At 43.5% G+C, this 26,573-nt stretch overlaps 1 protein-coding gene across 4 annotated transcripts in view; it reads right to left on the bottom strand.

The window, feature by feature from the left end:
• Window positions 1-26,573, bottom strand: part of LOC118397694 (oxysterol-binding protein-related protein 10-like) — a 100,715-nt gene that overhangs the window by 41,743 nt on the left and 32,399 nt on the right. For all 4 annotated transcript variants that reach the window (XM_052470590.1, XM_052470589.1, XM_052470591.1 and 1 more), the window contains 2 exons: window positions 26,060-26,285; window positions 21,762-21,892 (listed from right to left, as the gene is read on the bottom strand). In XM_052470590.1, coding sequence (XP_052326550.1) covers window positions 21,762-21,892; window positions 26,060-26,285 — 357 coding nt within the window. The remainder of the gene's footprint in view (window positions 1-21,761; window positions 21,893-26,059; window positions 26,286-26,573) is intronic.

The raw sequence follows: 26,573 nt of genomic DNA, 5'->3' as shown, positions 1-26,573 counted from the left end.
AGCGGAGTCAACCACCACCTTCCGGAGACACCTGAAACCCCACCTCTTTAAGGAATACCTAGGATAGGATAAAGTAATCCTTCTCACCCCCTTAAAAGATTTAGATGCACTATTGTAAAGTGGCTGTTCCACTGGATGTCATAAGGTGAATGCACCAATTTGTAAGTCGCTCTGGATAAGAGCGTCTGCTAAATGACTTAAATGTAATGTTAAATGTAAAAATACATGATGAAAAGACGTTTTGGGGGCTTTAAAAAAAATCCTGGGGGAATATGCACAGACCCCCCTAAAAGAGGCTTAGCCCCCCTATCCATGAATCTCTAGTAACGTCCCTGGTATGTAGTATATACTTAAGTATGTAGTATACAATATGTTAGTATGGGTATTCGAACACAGCTCTACTTTGTGCTAGTGCTAATGTCTTCCATTAGGCTAGCACAAAGGTCTTTGGGTCTTTTACACCTGCATTGTTTGCTGTTTGGGGTTTTAGGCTGGGTTTCTGTACAGCACTTTGAGATATCAGCTGATGTACGAAGGGCTATATAAATACATTTGATTTGATTTGATTTGATTTGTCTTCCACTAAGCTACCTGGGGCAGCAGGTAGCCTAGTGGTTAGCGCGTTGGGCCAGTAACCGAAAGGTTGCTGGATTGAATCCCCGAGCTGACAAGGTAAAAATCTGTCGTTCTGCCCCTGAACAGTTAACCCACTGTTCCCCGGTAGGCCGTGATTGTAAATAAGAATTTGTTCTTAACTGACTTGCCTAGCTAAAAAAATTATCCATATTGTCTGTAATTCGTTGATACTCTTGTTCGTGGATCTAAGATAGATAATTACGAAGGAGTGTCTTTACTATTGGTCTTTAAGAAAGGATGACAGGAAGTAAACAAAGAGATAGCTAGCACTAGTAGCTAGGCTAGCGGTTAGTAGTGGTTTCCAATCTCTGAAGAAAAGTAGTAGTTAAATAGTATTTCATTTATATATTCTGAAAACTCTGATCAATCTTTTTGATTACAGTGCCCTGTCCAGATCAATTTGGACTGCAAATACATGTGTTGTTCAGCCATTATCCATGTTTCAAAGTTACAGCAAAATACAGTTGAGTTTCTTTGCCTCTCTGGTATAAGGAATTGATTGAAATAGCTGTCATTATTCCTCTACTGTATACAGACTAGTGATGCAGGGGCTATTGTAGTATACCTGTCCGGGATTGCAATGGGTATTGGAAACGCTTAAACCCACCTGATTTCTGCAAACACAAGCACCTTCACTCACGTTTTTCCCCTGCACACTCTGGCCCACTGCCAGACGATGCGATGCTTTCTCTTTCAGACCACATAAAGAACTGATGTCAAATGCCATGCTTGTACTGCTTCTGTGTTCCTGAAGGAGACAGATGAACAAGTCATCTGATGCTGCTCTAAAACAAAGAATAAGCATAGAGTCAAATGTTTACAGAAACTCCAAGAGCTATCCATTTAACCTTGGCTTGTGTATGTATGGGGTTACAAAGGCAATGCCACAGACTAGTCAAGGTCTGAAAGGACTTAAGATGAATACTTCATGGTCCCTCTGTAAATCTCTGTGCATTTAAGAGCCATCAAACCACATCTGCTGTGACACAGTCATGTATATGTCCTACAGTAGGCCATGGTATAGCCTATGTTGAGTATGGCTGCCATAGAGTAAAAAGAACATCAGCAAAGATGCTGTGGCTACTTTATATTTCAATGCCACCAGGTGGCAGGCTTAACACCAGCTCCTTCTGACAAGTTTATTCCTGCAGTTCTGACAAGCACATTTACCCTGTCATTCATTATATTCACATCTATCCGCTACCTCTATCATCTCAACTACTGAAAATCACTATATTTCAATGGCCCAAAAAAGAAAAAGAAAAAAACACAAAAAAACACTTGAGATGAATCCTTTCCTCATATCTCAATCTCATTCTCTCCTTACTAAGGCAGGTGCAGAAGCTCTGTCTTCCATGATTGGGGCGAGAATGATGAAGAGCTAATATATGAGGGTGTCAGCTATCATTAGAAGATAAAAGTCTGTGTCAAGCTGGTCTAATGAGCCCTGGCAGTTAGCTCCATCTCCTGTCTGCCCTCTTCCTCGACAGGCCACTCCAGTACTAGACCCGCTAATGAAATTCTGATTTCCTATTTCAGAAAAAAGGGGTATTGGAGGAGTAGCTAGCTGCTAGTCTAGACACACAGTCTGGTTGAATTAGCAGAAAGTTGCGAGCTGTGATTGTTCTTGGTGGATTTCTGTGACCTACTGTATGAGTACATGTAGATATATAGACAAAGACTCTAGAGATGCAGTCTAGTCTAGATACACAGGACCGAAAGTCTTGACCTATGAACTCTCATGAAATATTTGCTTTGGAGGTCGACCAATTAATCGACTTGGCCGATTTAATTAGGGCCGATTTCAAGTTTTCATAACAATCAGTAATCTGCCTTTTTGGACACCGATTATGGCCGATTACATTGCAATCCACGAGGAGACTGCGTGGCAGGCTGACCACCTGTTACGCAAGTGCAGCATCAAAATAACCTTGTGGCTGCAAGGAGCCATGGTAAGTTGCTAGCTAGCATTAAACTTGTCTTTTAAAAAAACAATCTTCACATAATCACTAGTTAACTACACATGGTTGATGATATTATTAGGTTAACTAGCTTGTTTTGCGTTGCATATAATCAATGCGGTGCCTGTTGATTTATGATCGAATCACAGCCTACTTCAATTTCGCCAAACGGGTGATGATTTAACAAAAGTGCATTTGTGGAAAGAGCACAATCGTTGCACAAATGTACCTAAGTATAAACATCAATGCCTTTCTTAAAATCAATGCACAAGTATATTTTTTAAAACCTGCATATGTAGTTAATATTGCCTGCTAACATTAATTTCTTTTAACTAGGGAAATTGTGTCACTCCTCTTGCGTTCAGTGCAAGCAGTCAGGGTATATGCAGCAGTTTGGGCCGCCTGGCTTGTTGCGAACTTTGTGAAGATCGTAATTCATTTGCCAGAATTGTACATAATTATGACATAACATTGAAGGTTGTGCAATGTAACAGCAATATTTAGACTTAGGGTTGCCACCCGTTCGATTAAATACGAAAAGGTTCTGTATTTCACTGAAAGAATAAACGTTTTGTTTTCGAAATTATAGTTTCCGGATTTGATCATAATTAATGACCAAAGGTTAGTATTTCTGTCTATTATAATTAAGTATTTGATATTTGATCGAGCAGTCTGACGTTTTCGTCTTTTGAGCTTCTAGTCATGAAATCTATGCAGCCTACTCAATCACTTTTTATAGCTACTGTTTACAGGCCTCCTGGGCCATATACAGCGTTCCTCATTGAGTTCCCTGAATTCCTATCGGACCTTGTAGTCATAGCAGATAATATTCTAATCTTTGGTGACTTTAATATTCACATGGAAAAGTCCACAGACCCATTCCAAAAGGCTTTTGGAGCCATCGTCGACTTTTGTCCAACATGTCTCTGGACCCACTCACTGTCACAGTCATACTCTGGACCTAGTTTTGTCCCATGGAATAAATGTTGTGGATCTTAATGTTTTTCCTCATAATCCTGGACTATCGGACCACCATTTTATTACGTTTGCAATTGCAACAAATAATCTGCTCAGACCCCAACCAAGGAACATCAAAAGTCGTGCTATAAATTCACAGACAACACAAAGATAACTTGATGTCCTTCCAGATTCCCTCTGTCTACCCAAGGACGCCAGAGGACAAAAATCAGTTAACCACCTAACTGAGGAACTCAATTTAACCTTGAAAATAAGCAATACCCTTCGACGCAGTTGCACCCCTAAAAACTAAAAACATTTCTCATAAGAAACTAGCTCCCTGGTACACAGAAAATATCCAGCTCTGAAGCTCAAGCTTCCAGAAAATTGGAACGTAAATGACGCCACACCAAACTGGAAGTCTTCCGACCAGCTTGGAAAGACAGTATCGTGCAGTACCGAAAAAGAGCCCTTTACTGCTGCTCGATCATCCTATTTTTCTAACTTATATATATATATTTTTCTAATATATTTTACCTCTTGAATGGTTTGGGATGTTATTCGAAAACATAATGTTAACTTTCACTGCTATGCGGATGACACACAGCTGTACATTTCAATGAAACATGGTGAAGCCCCAAAATTGCCCTTGCTAGAAGCATGTGTTTCAGACATAAGGAAGTGGATGGCTGCAAACTTTCTACTTTTAAATTCGGACAAAACAGAGATGCTTGTTCTAGGTCCCAAGAAACAAAGAGATCTTCTGTTGAATCTGACAATCTTAATGGTTGTACAGTCGTCTCAAATAAAACGGTGAAGGACCTCTGCGTTACTCTGGACCCTGATCTCTCTTTTGAAGAACATATCAAGACCATTTCAAGGACAGCTTTTTTCCATCTACGTAACATTGCAAAAATCAGAAACTTTCTGTCCAAAAATTATGCAGAAAAATTAATCCATGCTTTTGTGTGTTTTGTAACTGCTATCAAACAAACACCAATTCTGACCACTCAATTGAAATCCTCGATAAATCACAGTTATAAGGGATATGATCATAGGGAAGCCAAAATATCACCATGGAAGCCCTAAGCCAAATGGGAGAGTCCAGATGAGACTGGCACCAGCATACATACTGTAAGGGTTGATTTGTCCTGTCAACACACACCAAGTCAACTGACCATGTCAAGCATCCCTATTGATTTATCTAAAATCCTCTGCAGAATGAGACAACGTGTGGAAATGACATCAGACGTAGCTCAATTGGCAAATGGAATGACATCAAAGTACATACACTACATGACCAAAAGTATGTGGACGCCTGCTTGTCGAACATCTCATTCCACAATCAATGGCAGTAACATGGAGTTGTTCCCCCTTTGCTGCTACAACAGCCTCCACTCTTCTAGGAAGGCTTTCCACTAGATGTTGGAACATTGCTGCGGGGATGTGCTTCCATTCATCCACAAGAGCATTAGTGAACTGATGTTGGACAATTGGCACTATACATTGGGGCAGGTAGCATTCTCCTGGCATATGCCAAAACCAGATTCATCCGTCGGACTGCCAGATGCTGAAACCTGATGCATCACTCCAGAGAACGCGTTTCTGCTGCTCCAAAGTCCAATGGTGGCAAGCGTTATACCAGTCCAGACTACACTTGGCAGTGTGCATGGTGATCTTAGGCTTGTATGCAGCTGCTCGGCCATGGAAACCCATTTCATGAAGCTCCAGACAAACAGTTATTGTGCTGACGTGGCATCCAGAGGCCGTTTGGAAATCGGTAGTGAGTGTTGCAACCGAGGCCAGACGATTTTACGCAATACACGTTTCAGCACTTGACCATCCCAATTTGTGAGCTTGTGTGACCTACCACTTTGTGGCTGAGCCGTTGTTTCTCCTAGACGTTTCAACATCACAATAACATCACCTACAGTTGACCAGGGCAGAATTTTGATTAACTGACTTGTTGGAAAGGTGGCATTCTATGACGGTGCCACGTTGAAAGTCACTGAGCCCATAAGTAAGGCCAATCTACTGCCAATGTTTGTCAGTGGAGATGGCTGTGTGCCGATTTTAAACACAAGTCAGCATTGGGTGCTGAAATAGTCAAATCCACTCATTTGAAGGGGTGTCCACATACTTTAGTATATATACCTACATTTGTAGGCCTTGTACAGTTGAGTTGGAAGTTTACATACACCTTAGCCAACTACATTTAAACTCAGTTTTTCACAAATCCTGACATTTAACCCTAGTAAAAATTCCCTGTTTTAGGTCAGTTAGGATCACCACTTTATTTTAAGAATGTGAAATGTCAGAATAATAGTAGAGAGAATGATTTATTTCAGCTTTTATTTATTTAATCACATTTCCATTTACATACACTCAATTAGTATTTAGTAGCATTGCCTTTAAATTGTTTAACTTTGGTCAAACGTTTCAGGTAGCCTTCCACAAGCTTCCCACAATAACTTGGTTGAATTTTGGCACATTCCTCCTGACAGAACTGGTGTAACTGAGCCAGGTTTGAAGGCCACCTTGCTCGCACACACTTTTTCCATTCTGCCCACACATTTTCTATAGGATTGAGGTCAGGGCTTTGTGACGGCCACTCCAATACCTTGACTTTGTGGTCCTTAAGCCATTTTGCCACAACTTTGGAAGTATGCTTGGGGTCATTGTCCATTTGGAAGACCCATTTGCGAACAAGCTTTAACTTTCTGACTCATGTCTTGAGATGTTGCCTCAATATATCCACATAATTTCCCTTCCTCATGATGCCATCTATTTTGTGAAGTGCACCAGTCCCATCTTTTTCCCCATGTGCACACCGTAGTCTGGCTTTTTTATGGCAGTTTGGAGCAGTTGCTTCTTCCTTGATGAGCGGCCTTTCAGGGTATGTCAATATAGGACTCGTTTTACTGTGGATATAGATACTTTTGTACCCGTTTCCTCCAGCATCTTCACAGGGTCCTTTGCTGTTGCTCTGGGATTGATTTGCACTTTGCGCACCAAAGTACGTTCATCTCTAGGAGACAGAACGCGTCTCCTTCCTGAGCAGTATGATGGCTGCGTGGTCCCATGGTGTTTATACTTGCGTACTATTGTTTGTACAGATGAACGTGGTACCTTCAGGCGTTTGGAAATTGCTCCGAAGGATGAACCAGACTTGTGGAGGTCTACAATTCATTTTCTGAGGACTTGGCTGATTTCTTTTGATTTTCCTGTTATGTCAAGCAAAGAGGCACTGAGTTTGAAGGTAGGCCTTGAAATACATCCACAAGTACACTTCCAATTGACTCAAATGATGTCAATTAGCCTATCAGAAGCTTCTAAAGCCATGACATCATTTTCTGGAATGTTCCAAGCTGTTTAAAGGCACAGTCAACTTAGTGTATGTAAACAGTGAAATAATATGTCTGTAAACAATTGTTGAAAAAAATACTTGTGTCATGCACAAGACTAGTCATTCAACTGAGACTGCTCTTCTCTGTATCACGGAGGCGCTCCGCACTGCTAAAGCTAACTCTCTCTCCTCTGCTCTCATCCTTCTAGACCTATCGGCTGCCTTCGATACTGTGAACCATCAGATCCTCCTCTCCACCCTCTCCGAGTTGGGCATCTCCGGCGCGGCCCACGCTTGGATTGCGTCCTACCTGACAGGTCGCTCCTACCAGGTGGAGTGGCGAGAATCTGTCTCCTCACCACGCGCTCTCACCACTGGTGTCCCCCAGGGTTCTGTTCTAGGCCCTCTCCTATTCTCGCTATACACCAAGTCACTTGGCTCTGTCATAACCTCACATGGTCTCTCCTATCATTGCTATGCAGACGACACACAATTAATCTTCTCCTTTCCCCCTTCTGATGACCAGGTGGCGAATCGCATCTCTGCATGTCTGGCAGACATATCAGTGTGGATGACGGATCACCACCTCAAGCTGAACCTCGGCAAGACGGAGCTGCTCTTCCTCCCGGGAAGGACTGCCCGTTCCATGATCTCGCCATCACGGTTGACAACTCCATTGTGTCCTCCTCCCAGAGCGCTAAGAACCTTGGCGTGATCCTGGACAACACCCTGTCGTTCTCAACTAACATCAAGGCGGTGGCCCGTTCCTGTAGGTTCATGCTCTACAACATCCGCAGAGTACGACCCTGCCTCACACAGGAAGCGGCGCAGGTCCTAATCCAGGCACTTGTCATCTCCCGTCTGGATTACTGCAACTCGCTGTTGGCTGGGCTCCCTGCCTGTGCCATTAAACCCCTACAACTCATCCAGAACGCCGCAGCCCGTCTGTTGTTCAACCATCCTAAGTTCTCTCACGTCACCCCGCTCCTCCGCTCTCTCCACTGGCTTCCAGTTGAAGCTCACATCCGCTACAAGACCATGGTGCTTGCCTACGGAGCTGTGAGGGGAACGGCACCTCAGTACCTCCAGGCTCTGATCAGGCCCTACACCCAAACAAGGGCACTGCGTTCATCCACCTCTGGCCTGCTCGCCTCCCTACCACTGAGGAAGTACAGTTCCCGCTCAGCCCAGTCAAAACTGTTCGCTGCTCTGGCTCCCCAATGGTGGAACACACTCCCTCACGACGCCAGGACAGCAGAGTCAATCACCACCTTCCGGAGACACCTGAAACCCCACCTCTTTAAGGAATACCTAGGATAGGATAAAGTAATCCTTCTCACCCCCCTTAAAAGATTTAGATGCACTATTGTAAAGTGGCTGTTCCACTGGATGTCATAAGGTGAATGCACCAATTTGTAAGTCGCGTCTGCTAAATGACTTAAATGTAAATGTAAATGTAAATGCACAAAGTAGATGTCCTAACCGACTTGCCAAAACGATTGTTTATTAACAAGAAATTTGTGGAGTGGTTGAAAAACGAGTTTTAATGACTCCAATCTAAGCATCTGTAAACTTCCGACTTCAACTGTATATCCTTTTTTTCACAATTTAAAATTAGATTGGCTTTTGGCCCAATATAATTGCCTTAAACATTTGCAGTCCTATTATCGATGTTTTACAAAGAAAAAGTACAGAGAATCCATCTTTGCTAAATGTTACCACCGAGCCACATTCAGCGATTACACTATAGAGCCACATCAATCATTCTAAATTACAAGTCTGGTTTATAATACCTGCCGTAACCTCATGGTGGCATTTGTTCGTGTTGCAATTATTCTCAGCACGCATCAAGATCAAAAAGTCCCTATCCCCCCCCCCCCTGCATTCAACCCCATTGTGTAATCTGATAGAGATGATGTGCTGACATGGGGTGTTTAATTAATCTAGCCTCGCATGTCACCTGATCCTGTGAGCTTACATTAAACGCTGCACGGATATGATAGCGCAACGGTAATCATGAGGCGGGGAATTAATCTGTAATGACAAGAATTTATGACAAAGTAATGTTATCATTTTTACATTTGAGAGGGTTATTATCATCTAGCATGACAGCTAATATGTTAGAGGAGGCAATCTTATCAATAATCTCATTCTGAATGTAAATGATCATTAAACTGTGATGATGGAATAACAAAATGTCAAAATCAAAGTTCAATGCGACTCAAACGACAGAGCGATTTCTTTGACATTGTAACTCTACTGCTCTATTAGATATGAATTTTTCCTGACCAGGAAATAGCCCTCACTTTGTGCCCTATGCTTGCACACACGCACGCACGCATAACCCCCTCAAAACACACACATTAACCTGGCTGTCTATCATTGATACAGTCTAGACACAATTCAGTCATACCATGTAGCATTTTAACCCAGCATTTATAAAGCATCCTCCTGGGATCTACTCATCTATTCTAATTCAACTCCTTACTCTGTGACCCACTTATTTGACAGCAGCACTGTTAACATTTTCAGAAGCCTTGAGTGCCTACACCCCTCTGAGCAACAGTCATGGCAATGGAATTTCACAACAGAGGCTAAATGCAATCGCATCATCATGAGTCTTGGTTTTCATGGCCATTTCATCTTTTCATTGTTAGTACCATGTGCAGGGAAATGCTTCTAAGCAGTAAATGTGATTACATACTGTAGCTTTGTAACCAAGCCAAATCATCTGCTCCTACCTTTGTATATTACATATAAATGTTCAATAAGTGCCTTTCATTTGCATCATGCAAACTGCCTTTTTTGTAGTTTTTGAAATGCTCTAAGCACAGATATGCACTGTCAGGATTTGGCCAGGGTTGTTCCGGTTTTTGGTCACTAGATGCCCCCATTGTGCCTTTTGACCTTTTGTTTTCCCTTGATCCCCATTATTATTTGCACCTGTGCCTCGTTTCCCCTGATTGTATTTAAACCCTTTGTTTTACTCAGTTCTTTGCTCTGTGTTTGTATGTTAGCACCCAGCCCTAGTACTCTGTGAGCTCTTGTTGATCCCGGTGGACTCTCTTGTGGAGTTCTGTTTTTTGTTCTTGTTTGTTTGTTTTTGAGTATCTTTTGAGGCTTTTGTGCTGTGCCTTCCACCTTGGCCTTTGTTCTTGTGGAATTCCTTTTGAGGTTGTGGAGTTACATGTTTTCCTGAAGAACTTCACTTTTTACTTCATTAAATACACTGTTTCAAGTACTGCTGTGTCTGCCTCATCTTCTGGGTTCTGCTGACTATTCGTGGCTCAGTTGGTTTAGTGACTGTTTCTCACTCCGGAGACCCGGGTTCGTAACCGGGTCCTGACATGCACAGCCATCACACCACAAAAGCTCAGCATTTAACACCATAGTACCCTCCAAACTCGTCATTAAACTCGAGACTCTGGGTCTCAACTAGGTCCTGGACTTTCTGACGTGCCATCCCCAGGTGGTGAAGGTAGGAAACAACATCTCCACCCCATTGATCCTCAACATTGGGGCCCCACAAGGGTGCGTTCACAGCCCTCTCCTGTACTCCTTGTTCACCCATGACTGCGTGGCCATGCACGCCTCCAACTCAATCATCAAGTTTGCAGATGACACTACAGTGGTAGGCTTGATTACCAACAACGAAGAGACGGCCTACAGGGAGGAGGTGAGGGCACTGAGACTGTGGTGTCAGGAAAATAACCACTCACTCAACGTCAACAAAACATAGGAGATGATCGAGGACTTCAGGAAACAGCAGAGGGAGCACCCCCCTATCCACATCGACGGGACAGTAGTGGAGAAGGTGGAACGTTTAAGTTCCTTAGTGTACACATCACAGACAAACTGAAATGGTCCACCCATACAGACAGCGTGCTGAAGGCGCAGCAGAGCCTCAGGAGACTGAAGAAATTTGGCTTGTCACCTAAAACACTTTTACAGATGCACAATCGAGACAATCCTGTCGGGCTGCATCACCGCCTGGTACGGCAACTGCAAGGCTCTCCAGAGGGTAGTGCGGTCTGCACAACGCATCACCGGGGGCAAACTACCTGCCCTCCAGGACACCTACAGCACCCGATGTCACAGGAAGGCCAAAAAGATCATCAAGGACAACAACCACCCGACCCACTGCCTGTTCACCCCGCTATCATCCAGAAGGCGAGGTCAGAACAGTTGCATCAAAGCTGGGACCGAGAGACTGAAAAACAGCTTCTATCTCAAGGCCATCAGACTGTTAAACAGCCACCACTATCATAAAGGCACTGCGGCCAACATACAGACTCAAATCTCAGCACTCTTTAACCAGTTGGATTTAGGGGGCGCTATTTTAATTTATGGATGAAAAACTTTCCCGTTTTAAACAAGATATTTTGTCTCGAAAAGATGCTCGACTATGCATATAATTGACAGTTTTGGAAAGAAGACACTCTGACGTTTCCAAAACTGCAAAGGTATTGTCTGTGAGTGCCACAGAACTGATGTTACAGGCAAAACCCAGATAAAAATCCAACCAGGAAATGCCGCATTTTTTGAAAGCGCTTCATGCTAATGACTCCTTATATAGCTGTGAATGAGCTGTGAATGAGCTTACGTTTTCCACGTATTCCCCAAGGTGTCTACAGCATTGTGACGTCTTTTTAGGCATTTCCCTTGAAGAATGGCTGTAAGGGACCATATATGGCATGTGGTCACATAGTGTCTCCCGCAGAAAACCTTGTGTAAAATACTGAGGTAGCCATTTTTCCAATCGCTTCTTATGAGAAACCAACTGCCTCGACGGATATATTATCGAATATATTTGTTAAAAACACCTTGAGGATGGATCCTAAACAACGTTTGCCGTGTTTCTGTCGATATTATGTAGCTAATTTTGAAAAAACTTTGGTGTTATAGTTGTAGCATTTTTCGGTCAAGCATGGTGAAGAAACCTACAAAAATTATATTTTGGGAAAAAAGGAACATTTGCTATCTAACTGGGAGTCTCCTGAGTGAAAGCATCCGAAGTTCTTCAAAGATAAATGATTTAATTTGGTTGCTTTTCTTATTTTCGTGAAAATGTTGACTGCTGCCAGCAGAGCCTAGCATAGCATTATGCCATGATAAACTTACACAAATGCTTGTCTAGCGTTGGCTGTAACGCATATTTTGAAAATCTGAGATGACAGTGTTGTTAACAAAAGGCTAAGCTTGTGTTTGAATATATATATTTCATTTCATTTGCGATTTTCATGAAAAGTTTATAGGGGAATTTATGTCCGTTGCGTTATGCTAATGCGTTTGAGGCTATGATTACACTCCCAGATACGGTTTGCTCGTCGCAACTGGTTAATAAATGGATTAATGAAGGTATCACTAGTCACTTTAAATAACGGCACTTTAATAATGTTTACATATTCTACATTACTCATCTCATATGTATATACTCTATACCATCGACCGCATCTTGCCATCGCTCATCCTTATATTTATATGTACATATTTGTATTCATCTCTTTACATTTGTGTGTATAAGGTAGTTGTTGTGAATTTTGTTAGATATTACTGCACTGTCGGAACTAGAAGCACTTGCATTTCGCTACACTCGCATTAACATCTGCTAACCATGTGTATGTGACCAATAAAATGTAATTTGATTTGAATCAACAGTAGGTTGCATACTCAACTGCTGTACATACTAAAGTCAACTTATGAATACAGATATGCAGAGCAATTAAACATAATTTTAATTAGGCCTGAAGAACTGCACTAGACTTATGTGCACTGAAAATAGACCATCATCGTAAAGTAATACAAGCACATCTGATATGCAAATGATCTGCAGTAATGTGTGAAGATAGAAGTCAAACCAAACATGTATCATGACTGTCCTGTGAGGATCCAGATGGGTCGGATCAGCTTTGCAATGGATGACTTTGGCCATACCCCCTCTCACCCACAGGGGGGAGGAGAAGGGGGGACAGTTCACACCCTGTTGTAAATCAATGATTAGAACATTCAGCTATCTCCCTCTCCAAATTCACACAGGAATGTGCCTTTGTCTACACAGACATTTTCCCGCTGAAACTAACACGTTCTAAAGCAAATACTTCTAACATAGAACGTAAGGAACGGTCAGTGGCGATCTAAAGAATAATAATGTAATTTAGGTTTTTTAGGTCACTAGGGTAACAAAGGGTTCAATGGCGATCAAATCATAGCAGAGCTTCTAGAGAGCATCGGTCTAAGAGAAGTACATAAGCGCCAAAAATTTGAGAAAGAGGAATAAGAAGTCACCATGACTGGTCATGGAATTGCCGGAGAACAGCACCGCCGAAATTAACACCATTAGCGAGGACGTGTAAACGGTCAATTTGCCCCCGCTCTCACTCAAGACCCTATCCAGGGGGCGCTCGATCAAGAAACAAGTCCCCGGGCTTTGACTATAGACTCAGATACAAATGTTTCAACGCACAAGGTAAACTACATCACAACAGCCAATTCCAATCAAACTCCGATAAGTCGATCTGTTTTCACCATGAACACAAATGACATCAGACCATTGCTAACAATCACTCCACTTTGTGGGGAATATGACCACAACTCAGAGGTATGGCAACTCAGAGGCCATACCTCAAAACAATCCTTGACGACTGCTTAACCTGTGATGCGCTAATTGATTCGGGCTCGACAATATCGCTCATCTCTCAAACGTTATTCAATGATCTCAAAAGGGCTGGGAATCCAGCTGAACGTTGGTTAAAAACATAACGATGCGACACTAAAATGTATGGTTTCACTCAGACTACCTTGCCTCTCACAACACGATTCATGCAGAAACTACACTTCCAAGACGTGTCGCTTGTTCACCCCGTGTATGTTACCAACCTCGACATTGAACACCTGCTACTCAGAGCAGACTTGATGGATCATTTGTTCCCACTGATGGATTGGAAAAACAACCAATTGTGGTCACAGGTACCAGTGTCGTCTCCACTCACCACACTGTATTCTCCAAACACTGGCTGCAACAGTCAAGGAGTATCTGTCGACAGGACCCCTTGGGAAACAAATGTCTCGACACCTCTTGATGCAGAATCTGACTCAAGCTGATTTTACAATATCTCATCACATTCGCTCTAGGCGACCAATTTTGATAGCCTTTAGCCGCACCCTCATCCTACTCCTCCTTCTGTTCCTCTGTTCCTCGGGTGATGTGGAGGTAAACCCAGGGCCTGCATGTCCCCAGGCAACCTCATTTGTTGACTTCTGTCATCGAAAAAGCCTTGGTTTCATGCATGTCAACATCAGAAGCCTCCTCCCTAAGTTTGTTTTACTCACTGCTTTAGCACACTGCCGACCCTGATGTCCTTGCCGTGTCTGAATCCTGGCTTAGGAAGGCCACCAAAAATTCTGAGATTTCCATACCCAACTATAACACTTTCCATCAAGATAGAACTACCAAAGGGGGAGGAGTTGCAATCTACTGCAGAGATAGCCTGCAAAGTTCTGTCATACTTTCCAGGTCTATGCCCAAACAGTTCGAACTTCTAATTTTAAAAATGAATCTCTCTAGAAATAAGTCTCTCACTGTTGCCGCCTGCTACCGACTCCCCCCCTCAGCTCCCAGCTGTGCCCTGGACACCATCTGTGAATTGATCACCCCCCCATCTAGCTTCAGAGTTTGTTCTGTTAGGTGACCTAAACTGGCATATGCTTAACACCGCGGCAGTCCTATGATCTAAGCTAGATGCCCTCAATCTCACACAAATCATCAAGGAACCCACCAGGTACAACCCTAAATCCGTAAACATGGGCACCCTAATTGACATTATCCTGACCAACTTGCCCTCCAAATACACCTCTGCTGTCTTCAATCAGGATCTCAGCGATCACTGCCTCCTTGCCTGTATCCGCTACGGGTCTGCGGTCAAACGACCACCCCTCATTACTGTCAAACGCTCCCTTAAACACTTCTGCTAGCAGGCCTTTCTAATCGACCTGTCCCGGGTATCCTGGAAGGATATTGACCTCATCCCATCAGTTGAGGATGCCTGGTCATTCTTTAAAAGTAACTTCCTCAACATCTTAGACAAGCATGCTCCGTTCAAAAAATGCAGACCTAAGAACAGATATAGCCCTTGGGTCACTCCAGACCTGACTGCCCTCGACCAGCACAAAAACATCCTGTGGCGGACTGCAATAGCATCGAATAGTCCCCGCGATATGCAACTGTTCAGGGAAGCCAGGAACCAATACACGCAGTCAGTCAGGAAAGCAAAGGCCGGCTTTTTCAAGCAGAAATGTGCATCCTGTAGCTCTAACTCCAAAACGTTCTGGGACACTAAAGTCCATGGAGAACAAGAGCACCTCCTCCCAGCTGCCCACTGCACTGAGGCTAGGTAACACGGTCCACACCAATAAATCTGTGATAATCGAAAACCTCGGCTGGCCATGCCTTCCTCCTGGCTACTCCAACCTCGGCCAACAGCTCCCGCCCACGCCTCCCCAGCTTCTCCTTTACCCAAATCCAGATTGCAGATGTTCTGAAAGAGCTACAAAACCTGGACCCATACTAATCAGCTGGGGTGACAATCTGGACCCTCTATTTCTGAAACTGTCCGCCGCCATTGTCACAACCCTTATTACCAGCCTGTTCAACCTCTCTTTTGTATCATCTGAGATCCCCAAGGATTGGAAAACTGCCGCGGTCATCCCCCTCTTCAAAGGGGGAGTCAGTTTGGGTCCAGGGTGTTACAGACCTATATCCATCCTGCCCTGCCTATCTAAGGTCTTCGAAAGACAAGTCAACAAACAGATCACTGACCATCTCGAATCCCACCGTGACCATCTCGAATCCCACCGCAATCCGGTTTCCGAGCCGTTCATGGGTGCACCTCAGCCACGCTCAAGGTACTAAACGATATCATAACCGCCATCGATAGTGTGCAGCAGTCTTCATCGACCTGGCCAAGGCTTTCGACTCTGCCAATCACCATATTCTTATCGGCAGACTCAGTAGCCTCGGTTTTTCTAATGACTGCCTTGCCTGGTTCACCAACTACTTTGCAGACAGAGTTCAGTGTGTCAAATCGGAGGGCATGTTGTCCGGTCCTCTGGCAGTCTCTATGGGGGTGCCACAGGGTTCAATTCTCTGGCCGACTCTTTTCTCTGTATATATCAATGATGTTTCTCTTGCTGCGGGCAATTCCGTGATCCACCTCTACGCAGACGACACCATTCTGTATACTTCTGGCACTTCCTTGGACACTGTGCTATCTAACCTCCAAACGAGCTTCAATGCCATACAACACTCCTTCCGTGGCCTCCAACTGCTCTTAAACGCTAGTAAAACCAAATGCATACTTTTCAACCGATCGCTGCCTGCACCCGCACGCCCGACTAGCATCACCACCCTGGATGGTTCCGACCTAGAATATGTGGACATCTATAAGTACCTGGGTGTCTGGCTAGACTGCAAACTCTCCTTCCAGACTCATATCAAACATCTCCAATCCGGCCTCCCGGGTGGCGTAGTGGTTAAGAGCGCTGTACTGCAGCGCCAGCTGTGCCACCAGAGATTCTGGTAATGATGAGGTTGTAGATTCGGGAGTTGTAGCGATGAGACAAGATAGTAGCTACTAAACAATTGGATACCATGAAATTGGGGAGAAAAAGGGGTAAAATTCACAACAACAAAAAACATCTCCAATCTCCATCTCCAATTTCTTTGCCCATGGGAGAAATATATTTTGCACCCCCAGTTCCTTTTTCAAAAACTTCATCTAAAATTGTTGAATGGTTTCCTGTAAACAATAGATATTATATTCATTCTCTTTTAGCCAGGTAAATACTGATCGTCATTTCTTATTATCTGCTAGGCCATTACAATTGTAACTGGCTATACTTATTTCACCACTTACCATAATGAGACAACTTTCTATTTATCAAAATATATGTTTGTAAACGTACCATTAAAACGTAACATGATGATTGAGTGTCTATATAGCTGTACCATGATATTTGCATTGCTACTAAGTAAACCTCCAATTGGTCCCCAACATTCCACCCGCTAAAAGCCCTCCTCATCCCGAGCTGGGCCGCCATCCCAATGCCCAGAAGACCACCTCCGACCCCCCGCATCCCATAGCCCTGAACAGACTGGGATCCATCCTTTGAAAAGAGCACACGGTGCCATTTACCGAATTGAAGTAGATCAACTGTCAAATGCATTTCCATCGCAACACACACACACACAAAAAACATCTCCAATCCAAAATCAAATCTAGAGTCGGCTTTCTATTTCGCAACAAAGCCTCCTTCACTCACGCCGCAAAACTTACCCTAGTAAAATGGACTATCCTACCGATCCTCGACTTCGGCGATGTCATCTACAAAATAGCTTCCAATACTCTACTCAGCAAACTGGATGCAGTTTATCACAGTGCCATCCGTTTTGTTACTAAAAGCACCTTATACCCCCCACCACTGCGACCTGTACGCTCTAGTCGGCTGGCCCTCGCTACGTGTTTGTCGCCAGACCCACTGACTCCAGGTCATCTACAAGTCTATGCTAGGTAAAGCTCCGCCTTATCTCAGTTCACTGGTCACGTTGGCAACACCCACCCGTAGCACGCGCTCCAGCAGGTGTATCTCACTGATCATCCCTAAAGCCAAAACCTAATTTGGCCGCCTTTCCTTCCAGTTCTCTACTGCCTGCGACTGGAACGGATTGCAAAAATCTCTTAAGTTGGAGACTTATCTCCCTCACCAAATTTAAACATCTGCTATCTGAGCAGCTAACCGACCACCGCTGCAGCTGTACATAGTCCATCGGTATATAGCCCACCCAATTTACCTACCTCATCCCCATACTGTTTTTATTTGATTTACTTGTCTGCTCTTTCGCACACCAGTATCTCTACCTGCACATGTTCATCTGATAATTTATCACTCCAGTGTTAATCTGCTCAATTGTAACTATTCACTCCTATGGCCTATTTATTGCGTACCTCCTCATGCATTTTGCACACAATGTATATAGATTTTTTTTCCTACTATGTTATTGACTTGTTTATTGTTTACTCCATGTGTAAATCTGTGTTGTTGTCTGTTCACACTGCTATGCTTTATCTTGGCCAGGTCGCAGTTGCAAATGAGAACTTGTTCTCAACTAGCCTACCTGGTTAAATATAGGTGAAATATAAAATAAATAAATAAAAAATTCAATCAGAAAACATTAGTCTATCAGGTTTTCATGATTTCGAGCCAGCAGTCTCCGTGAGTGAGCACTTTCACTCCTCCTTGGAGTCATGAGATACTGTGGATAAGATTAACTTCTCTTGTTCTTCAGACACTTCCGCAACCACCGCAACGGTCTCAGGAATCAAAGCATCAATGTTCAGAGTGGAATGGATACATTTTTCACTTTGAGGGGGACTGAAACCCCTTACAGCGCAAATAACGGAGTCAGTCGTAACATTGACCCTGTGACTCCAACTGGTGAAACACTGTGCGATATCGCCGAAAGATATTCTTGTCCCAAGTTAGCAGGTACTAGAACGATTGCCAAACGCAGACGCTGTGGTGAATGATAGGCCACAACAGCCACTGAGCGTTTTGGAGCACAAACACTAGGAGATTTGGTTGAAAGGTTAAAGGGTCCAACCTTTTCGTTTGTACCTCTCAAATTCCAGAAAATGATGTCATGGCTTTAGAAGCTTCTGATAGGCTAATTGACATCAATTGAGTCAATTGGAGGTGTACATGTGGATGTATTTCAAGGCCTACCTTCAAACCCAGTGCCTCTTTGCTTGACATCATGGGACAATCAAACGAAATCAGCCAAGACCTCAGAAAACAAATTGTAGACCTCCACAAGTCTGGTTCATCCTTGGGAGCAATTTCCAAACGCCTGAAGGTACCACGTTCATCTGTACAAACAATAGTACGCATGTACAAACACCATGGGATCACGCTGCCATCATACCGCTCAGGAAGGAGATGCGTTCTGTCTCCTAGAGATTAACGTACTTTGGTGCGAAAAGAGCAAATCAATCTCAAAACAACAGCAAAGGACATTGTGAAGATGCTGGAGGAAACAGGTACAAAATTATCTATATCCACAGTAAAAATGAGTCCTATATCAACATAACCTGAAAGGCCGCTCAGCAATGAAGAAGCCACTGCTCCAAAACCTCCATAAAAAAAAATACGGTTTGCAACTGCACATGGGGACAAAGATTGTACTTTTTGGAGAACTGTCCTCTGGTCTGATTAAACACAAATAGAACCGTTTGGCCATAATGACCATCATTATGTTTGGAGGAAAAGGGGGAGGCTTGCAAGCCGAAGAACACCTTCCCAACCGTGAAGCACGGGGGTGGCAGCATCATGTTGTGGAGGTGCTTTACTGCAGGAGGGTCTGGTGCACTTCACAAAATAGATGGCATCATGAGGCAGGGAAAATGATGTGGATATATTTCGAAGCAACAGCTCAAGACATCAGTCAGAAAGTTAAAGCTTGGACGCAAACGGGTCTTCCAAATGGAAAATGACCCCAAGCATACTTCCAAAGTTGTGGCAAAATGACTTAAGGACAACAAAGTCAAGGTATTGGAGTGGGCATCACAAAGCCCTGACCTCAATCCAAAATACAATTTGTGGGAACTGAAAAAGCATGTGGGAGCAAGGAGGCCTATGAACCTGACTCAGTTACACCAGCTCTGTCAGGAGGACTGGGCCAAAATTCACCCAAATTATTGTGGGAAGCTTGTGGAAGGCTACCTGAAACGTTTGACCCAAGTTAAACAATTTAAAGGCAATTATACCAAATACTAAATGAGTGCATGTAAACTTCTAACCCACTGGGAATGTGATGAAAGAACTAAAAGCTGAAATAAATCACTCTACTATTATTCTGACATTTCACATTCTTAAAGTGAAGTGGTGATCCTAACTGACCTAAGACAGGGAATGTTTACTAGGATTAAATGTAAAGAATTGTGAAAAACTGTGATTAAATGTATTTGGCTAAGATGTATGTATGTATGTATGTATGTATGTATGTATGTATGTATGTATGTATGTATGTATGTATGTATGTATGTATGTAAACTTCCGACAACTGTACATTAATCACCAGTTTCTCCCCAGAGGTCCAGAGGTCATCCATGTAGTGTAGACGAAGCTAGTGCCTTACAGCTGTAGACTTATCATACCACACCCCCTCTCGCCCAAAGAGGGTGGGGTTGACAGTTCACACCCTGTTGTAAATCAATGATTAGAACATTCAGCCATCTCCCTCTCCAAATTCACACAGGAATGTGCCTTGGTCAACACAGACATTCTCCTGCTGAAACTATAACATGTTCTAAAGCAAATGCTGGAACAATATTTCTAACATTGAACATGGGCAATGGTCAGAGGTGATCTAAAGAATGTAATTTTGGTTGTTATTTTTTGATGTCATTAAAAATGTTATAAAGGAAATACTGTAACCTTTAAAATATACACAATAGAATAAAATACACAATATCCTCTACATTATGTATGAAATATGAACAATGATGAAAGTGTTTTTGTTAAGAGAGTGATGTGATCTTAGAAACTATAAGAGGAAATTGTTTCTATAACTTTGTACAAGTGAGGAGTCACCGCCCCCTTGAGTGAGGTCAGAGTGTGTCAGCCTCACGAAATGCCCCTTCTGAATGAACTGTATAAAACAATGGGTTAAGAATTAACATATCAGACTAGAAAGGTGTTGAGCTGCAGCTCACATCCAAAGTGATTTGAACTCTGAAATCTCAACGAGGTAGAGACGATAGTCACCTCCCGGACAGTCACTGGTACGGCTGATTAGATGTCCTAAGTATCTAGAAAAGTGAACTTAAAATGGGACCATTCTACTATTCCTCTCAAATCACCATAGTACGCTACTCTCATCACCCAATGGGAACCATCGACACGGCTGGCTAGCCTATCTTCAAAGAGGCAGCTTCAAGAGCGAATGGAAATCAACTCTGTAGTTCTGTTCAGAACTACACCACAAACCAAGACATTTATACGTAAATACATTCATGATTTCTTACTCCAAACGGGCGGTGGTTTGTGTGCAAAGTATATGATTACTGTGAGAGTAGTTTCTAAATGTATCAAAGTATTATGTCTCTGTCCCTCTCTCTCGCCCTTCCCATCTTTTTTGTAACAAGCCGCCATATTGTGTCAGTGCGCTAGGGACCTGATTTAATGTATTAAGTGTGTATGTTTATCCCGTGTTACCTTTTAGTTAGCTAGCAAATAAATAATTAAACCAATTTGTGTAGTACGGAATCATAAGGCTGTTTTTTTTTTACAAACGCAGGTTACAGCTGTTCAGAATGATGATATGATACAAGATTATGATTCATCCGTTGACTGTTTATGGATGTGATAGGTAAAGACATTTAGAGTTTAATTCGGGAGATGGTAACTTTTTAAAGAACCGCTCTCGTGGTGCCCCAATTCCTAATAAGTTAATTGTTAGGTGATTAATTTAATCGCGTAACAATTAAACAAATAACAGTAATCAGATTAATGAAATTAAAGTCACAACAATTCTTTAAACATTCATTATGACTCTAGTTGTCTCTGGGACCCACTACACAGCAGATCCTCTGAGACTATCTCCACTCCTTGCTCTGACACAGGACATGACTAAGGTAAGGTGGGGACATACTCAGAAAACATGTGTACAGAGATGCACAGGGACATCCTAATAGGTGAGTATACTGCACATGGAGAGTAATTATGATTTACACAGAGCGAGAGAGAGAATGATAATGAGACCGAGAGATAATGAGAGAGAAAGCGAAAAAAGGAATTATCCCCTTTACCTCAGCACCATGGGCAGGGCTTTTTTTCCTGAGGGCTGGGGAGGGCTCGGCAGAACGTAGAGGGGTTGGGCCGCCGTTCTTCAGGTGCTCCCCCGAGGGCAACTTTGGTACACTCCACACAGGAACACCATCTGCAAAGGGAGCATATGAGAGGGTCAGAACCAACTGATTTCTAACCACGTTTAGGGGGGTACACTGACAGCTGGGATCTATGAGCAATTGGCCAGATCTCAAGCTTCATTGATTTGTATTGACTGATATTGATTGCTCTGCTATGAGGTTGTTGTTGCAGAGAAGGAATTCAGGAAGGAGATGGTAGCGAGTTTGGGGGGAGCTCGTGACCTATCCACATAATTCTCTATTTCTTTTCTCAATCAGATAAGCTTTTCCTTTCTAGCACAAAACAACAGAGATAAATATCGGATTGGCTCACCTGGATCACCCTCATATCCCTATCTGCCACACAGAGACAACAGGAAATTAAATTTGAGTGCATGTCTGACGATGGACTTGCGGCGCTGACATACAGAATCGGACTCAAAAGGCCGTATGGCTCGGCGCTCAAAATGAGAAACAAAATGTACTGAAAGAGCCTGCAGGACTGGTGAGCAATCCTTGTCCTGAGGGTCACCAGCCTGGTTGTTTTGTTGCTACTATTTTGTGAGAATATTTGCTTGTTGTTGGAGGTTGATTAATACTTTTCTGTTGTAGCAGTGTTAATCTGAAGGCCGTGTCTTTTCATTTGACAAGGTGTTTTGTGTCTTTCCATAAAAAGGTCTAATTGAAAACAACACCATTTACAGGACTGCCGCAAGGAGGCTATAGAATATGGGAAGGAATGAAAAATTGAAGAGAGAGTAGAATAATCCCATTCTTCCACTAAGGGACGAGAGTGTGCAGTTTGCAAAATCATAGGACGAATCAAAGTGGAACAATGCATTCTGACGGTGGTCATTCGTAAAATGTGTTTGATATGAAATAGACCTGCATACTGTGTGAATACATTTAGGAGATTAACAAGTTACGTCTTTGTGTTGCGTTTGTGCCTATGATTTGGAGGTGAAAAAAACGTGTGATTTTTTTTGTTGGTTTTAAAACAATTCCTGACTTCCCAGAAATCAAGGACTAGAAATGGATCGGATGAGGTAATTGTAACCCGTGTATTGTTCCACTTCCACCTGCATGTCATTCAGTGGCCACCTTCACACTACGTGTGTATTGCTACATCTTCGGAACATGACCCATCAGCGACATGGGACCGTTTCAGTTGTAACACTTTTGATGAGCACAAATAACTGACCAAATGAAAGACCGTGCAATCAAGACACTGCAAATAGTGTCTTGAGATGCTTAAGCTCTGCAGGGCCCACCTTGACATATGATTCAGGTCTATAAATAGTGTACACCCACACAAAGCTCAGCTACTTGTCTAGTATGCAGCCTACCTAACGCAAGTCTGTGCGATCAAAACCCTGCAAGTAGAGTGCTGCTAAGGAACCTGTTTCCAAGTTCCATTACAGTTCAAATTGGGTTAACGCTAATGCACCCGCATCGCTCTACCCTCTCGTATCCATTATTGAGGGACCAGTTGTGCTGAGTCGACTGGCGAGGTGCCCAGGGTCTTTCTACCTGACAGTGCTTTGATACTGCCTTCCAGGCAGGCTTCCGTTGATTTGACAGGCAGAGCCCTCAGTAGTGTGGGCAGGCAAACCATGCTGTAGCTGATGGTATCCTCCATTAAACAAAATACATGCACATAGGGGATAGTACTGTATAAGAAGTGGCAGCACTGCTGAGGTCCAGCATTTTGCATTGCTGAGGTCCCTGGTTTGTTGCATTTTCTCTACGTAATGTAATGTATTAGTTAAAGGAACAAAAATAAGAGGAGACAGAAGTAAATGAAATATCTTTGTACAAACATTAAATATTTTCTTGATGTGATGAAATTTGGGCTGTTATTCTATAAGCAGCTATGCAAATGTTATTCAGGATGACCATGATAGAGAGATAGGGATTGTAGGGAGAGAAATAAAAAATAACAAAATGTAATTCACTGCAGCTGTCCATTCTTATGGGGGGGAAGGAAAAACATACATTTCTTGAGCCAGGAATTAATCAGTTTGTCCTCCCTGATGTGGCAGTCAATGAACAGCTGTGAGCATAGCAATGGGAGTCCCACAATGAAGATGTTGCACGACCAGAAATGGAAGCAGCACCTAAAACAGTGTGTTTCATTGAAAACAGGCATGCATGTGAAATGGGTTGTGTTGCAAGCCAGAGGTATTGTATGGAAAACATTCATGCACTACACGTTTACAATGGCCTTCCATTACAGGGCTTGGACCTCAATGCTCCTCATTTGCGCTGTTTTACCCACCCAACTCTACCAATTTCCCCTCCTCCCATACAAGTCAAACGCATTCAGCGCTCTAATTCATTTCAGGTCTCAGTGTGACATGCTGTTTGATTTGCCCCTTAGTTCCATTCTAATAGAGACATGGCACATGTGCTAGTTCTTTCACGGTGGGGATAAACTCTTGGCCAGGCAATTCATTCCTTTATGGATTGTGATCTCCAAAAAGGAAACGCTCCACATTAGGCATTTCAAATAAGCCGCCAGCAAGCTGTTTAAAAGTGGGTGCACGAGGACAAAGAGAGCAATGAGCAGCCAGATCCTCCATGACATCACTGAGTAGGCAGCCCAATATAAAGTACAGGGTTTGTGGAAGTTCCACAAAGACCCTAAAAGCTCCAGGCATACAGTACTCACAGGGCCAAACGGATTCAAAGGGGGTGGTCCATTGCGTTCGAGCCCTGAGGGACCGTGCCAGCCAGCCAATTCGTGGTCCGACCTCATGCTTGGCGCTTTTTGGGCGCCATGCAACAACGTGACCCTGCCCATGCAGTGGGTGTGGCAAGGGTTGGCCCAGGACAGTGTGGAATGGATTTTGACCCCCGCCCCTGCCCCCCGCCCAACACTCCAGTGCGCCACAGTCCTAATCTGGAACACATCCATGCCAGTGCCACCTTCATCCCGGTTACCCTTAAACCCAACACCCAAAACAACCCTTCTAGGGCGTGGGGTGTACATGCCGGAGCCGGGGTACAGCAGGTCCCCCACAAGACGACGCATTGTGAGCCAGGCAGCGGAAAGAAACTGGTTTGTACTTGCGGCCTGGCGGTCCCACTCCACACCACCCCCTGTCTGACGTACAGGGCAGGGTGACTGTTAGGACATAAATAAGGAGAACACCAGAGGAGAAGACATAAGGAGACAGAGAAACAACCTCCAGATCCCAACCCTCATTCCCACCCAAATCATTACATCTACTTGCACCAGAGGGAGGTTGGTTGTCCATAACTACTGCTCTAGAGTCAGCTTCAGCCACAACCTTGTGCCAAATATAACCATGTATTTGAAAGATTGGGAAAAGCTGGAAGGTTTTCTTGGGAAAAAAAGGGGGCGAATTCTAACTTCCACTGAAGTCAACTTTTCAGTTCGTCTTCCACCGACATCAATGCATCTCCGAGTGAAATTGAGACTTAAGTGGAAGTTATGATTCACCCCTTAGTGCTGATCCAGGGAATTGAATGATCAATATGGGTGGAGAAAGCGGAGTCTATAGCAGGACATTAATTGAGTAGTACTTTCCACCTTCACCCATCCAAGCAAGTCCTTTTATTGTACATTCCAACACCCATCAACCCACCTCTATGCCCAAGAGGGGCCATAGACATACATGGAAGCACCCTAAGGCTGCAAGATTTTTGCTTTGAAAGATCTTTATTGGATCCATGTTCTGGCACAGAGAGGGTTAACATGGCAGATAAACTGAGTTGTAGGCACCTTTGTGTATTTGGCATAGATGAACTCCAGTGGAAACTTTCAAGTGCATAGTTGTATTGTAGTAGGCCCTTTCATACACACATTCAAACGTGACATGCACTGACTAAGGGACACAGATAAATGCTTTTGTTAACCTGTTGTAAACCATATTGATCATAAATACACACATAATTATTAGTTTGAGAAGGAATAACACCAATGCCATTCATCAAGACACAACAAAACAATTAAGGAAATACATACAACATCCATAAAACAAGAACTATGAATAAACAACACGGATGCAACATTCAACAACATTTATGACAGACACTCAAGTTCAAGGCTCCGGTTAGATAAGGACAAGGGCCACAATCCACCTCCATGATCATGTGGCCCTTGCTGCTGCTGTCGGGGTCTGGAAGAGGGGACGGGGCCAACGGCAGGAGGGGGATGCCCGTGGCACACTCACCGGAGGGGGGACCGCGGGGGTGGTTGGGCTGGGAGGCCTGGGGCTGGCTGTGGGTTTGGGTCTGTTGCAGGATGTTCAGGCACTCTCCCAGGCAGCTCAGGGTGGCGGCCGACGTGGCTTTGAGGAGCAGGAGGTCCTGGTCCAGGCAGGAAAGGGGTCCTCGCGTGGGGAGGGACTCGATGGACTGGACCAGGTTCTTCTGTTGGCCCTCTGCTTGGCTCACCGCCTGAGGGAGGACAGGACAGAGTTAAAAGGGTTTGTGTCCATTTCAAATCAGAGTGGAGGGTGTTGGAGAAAATAGTGAACTTTTAAATAGATTGAAATCATGTGTTTGACTTGAATAATGAACTAATAAAAACACCTTTTCAGAGTAAGTTTCACATTTAGATACAATACATTGACACATTCATGTACCTCCTCAACTTTAGCTCGCCCTCCTCAACCTTAGCTGCCAACTTTATCAGTGACTAAACGTTGAAGAGGTCATATCTGACCGATGAATAGAGGATTATGT

The sequence above is a fragment of the Oncorhynchus keta genome, chromosome 19 (assembly GCF_023373465.1).
Source record: "Oncorhynchus keta strain PuntledgeMale-10-30-2019 chromosome 19, Oket_V2, whole genome shotgun sequence".
NCBI lineage: Eukaryota > Metazoa > Chordata > Actinopteri > Salmoniformes > Salmonidae > Oncorhynchus > Oncorhynchus keta.
Note: the sequence above shows the minus strand (reverse complement) of the source record. Positions and strands in the feature narration are given on the sequence as shown.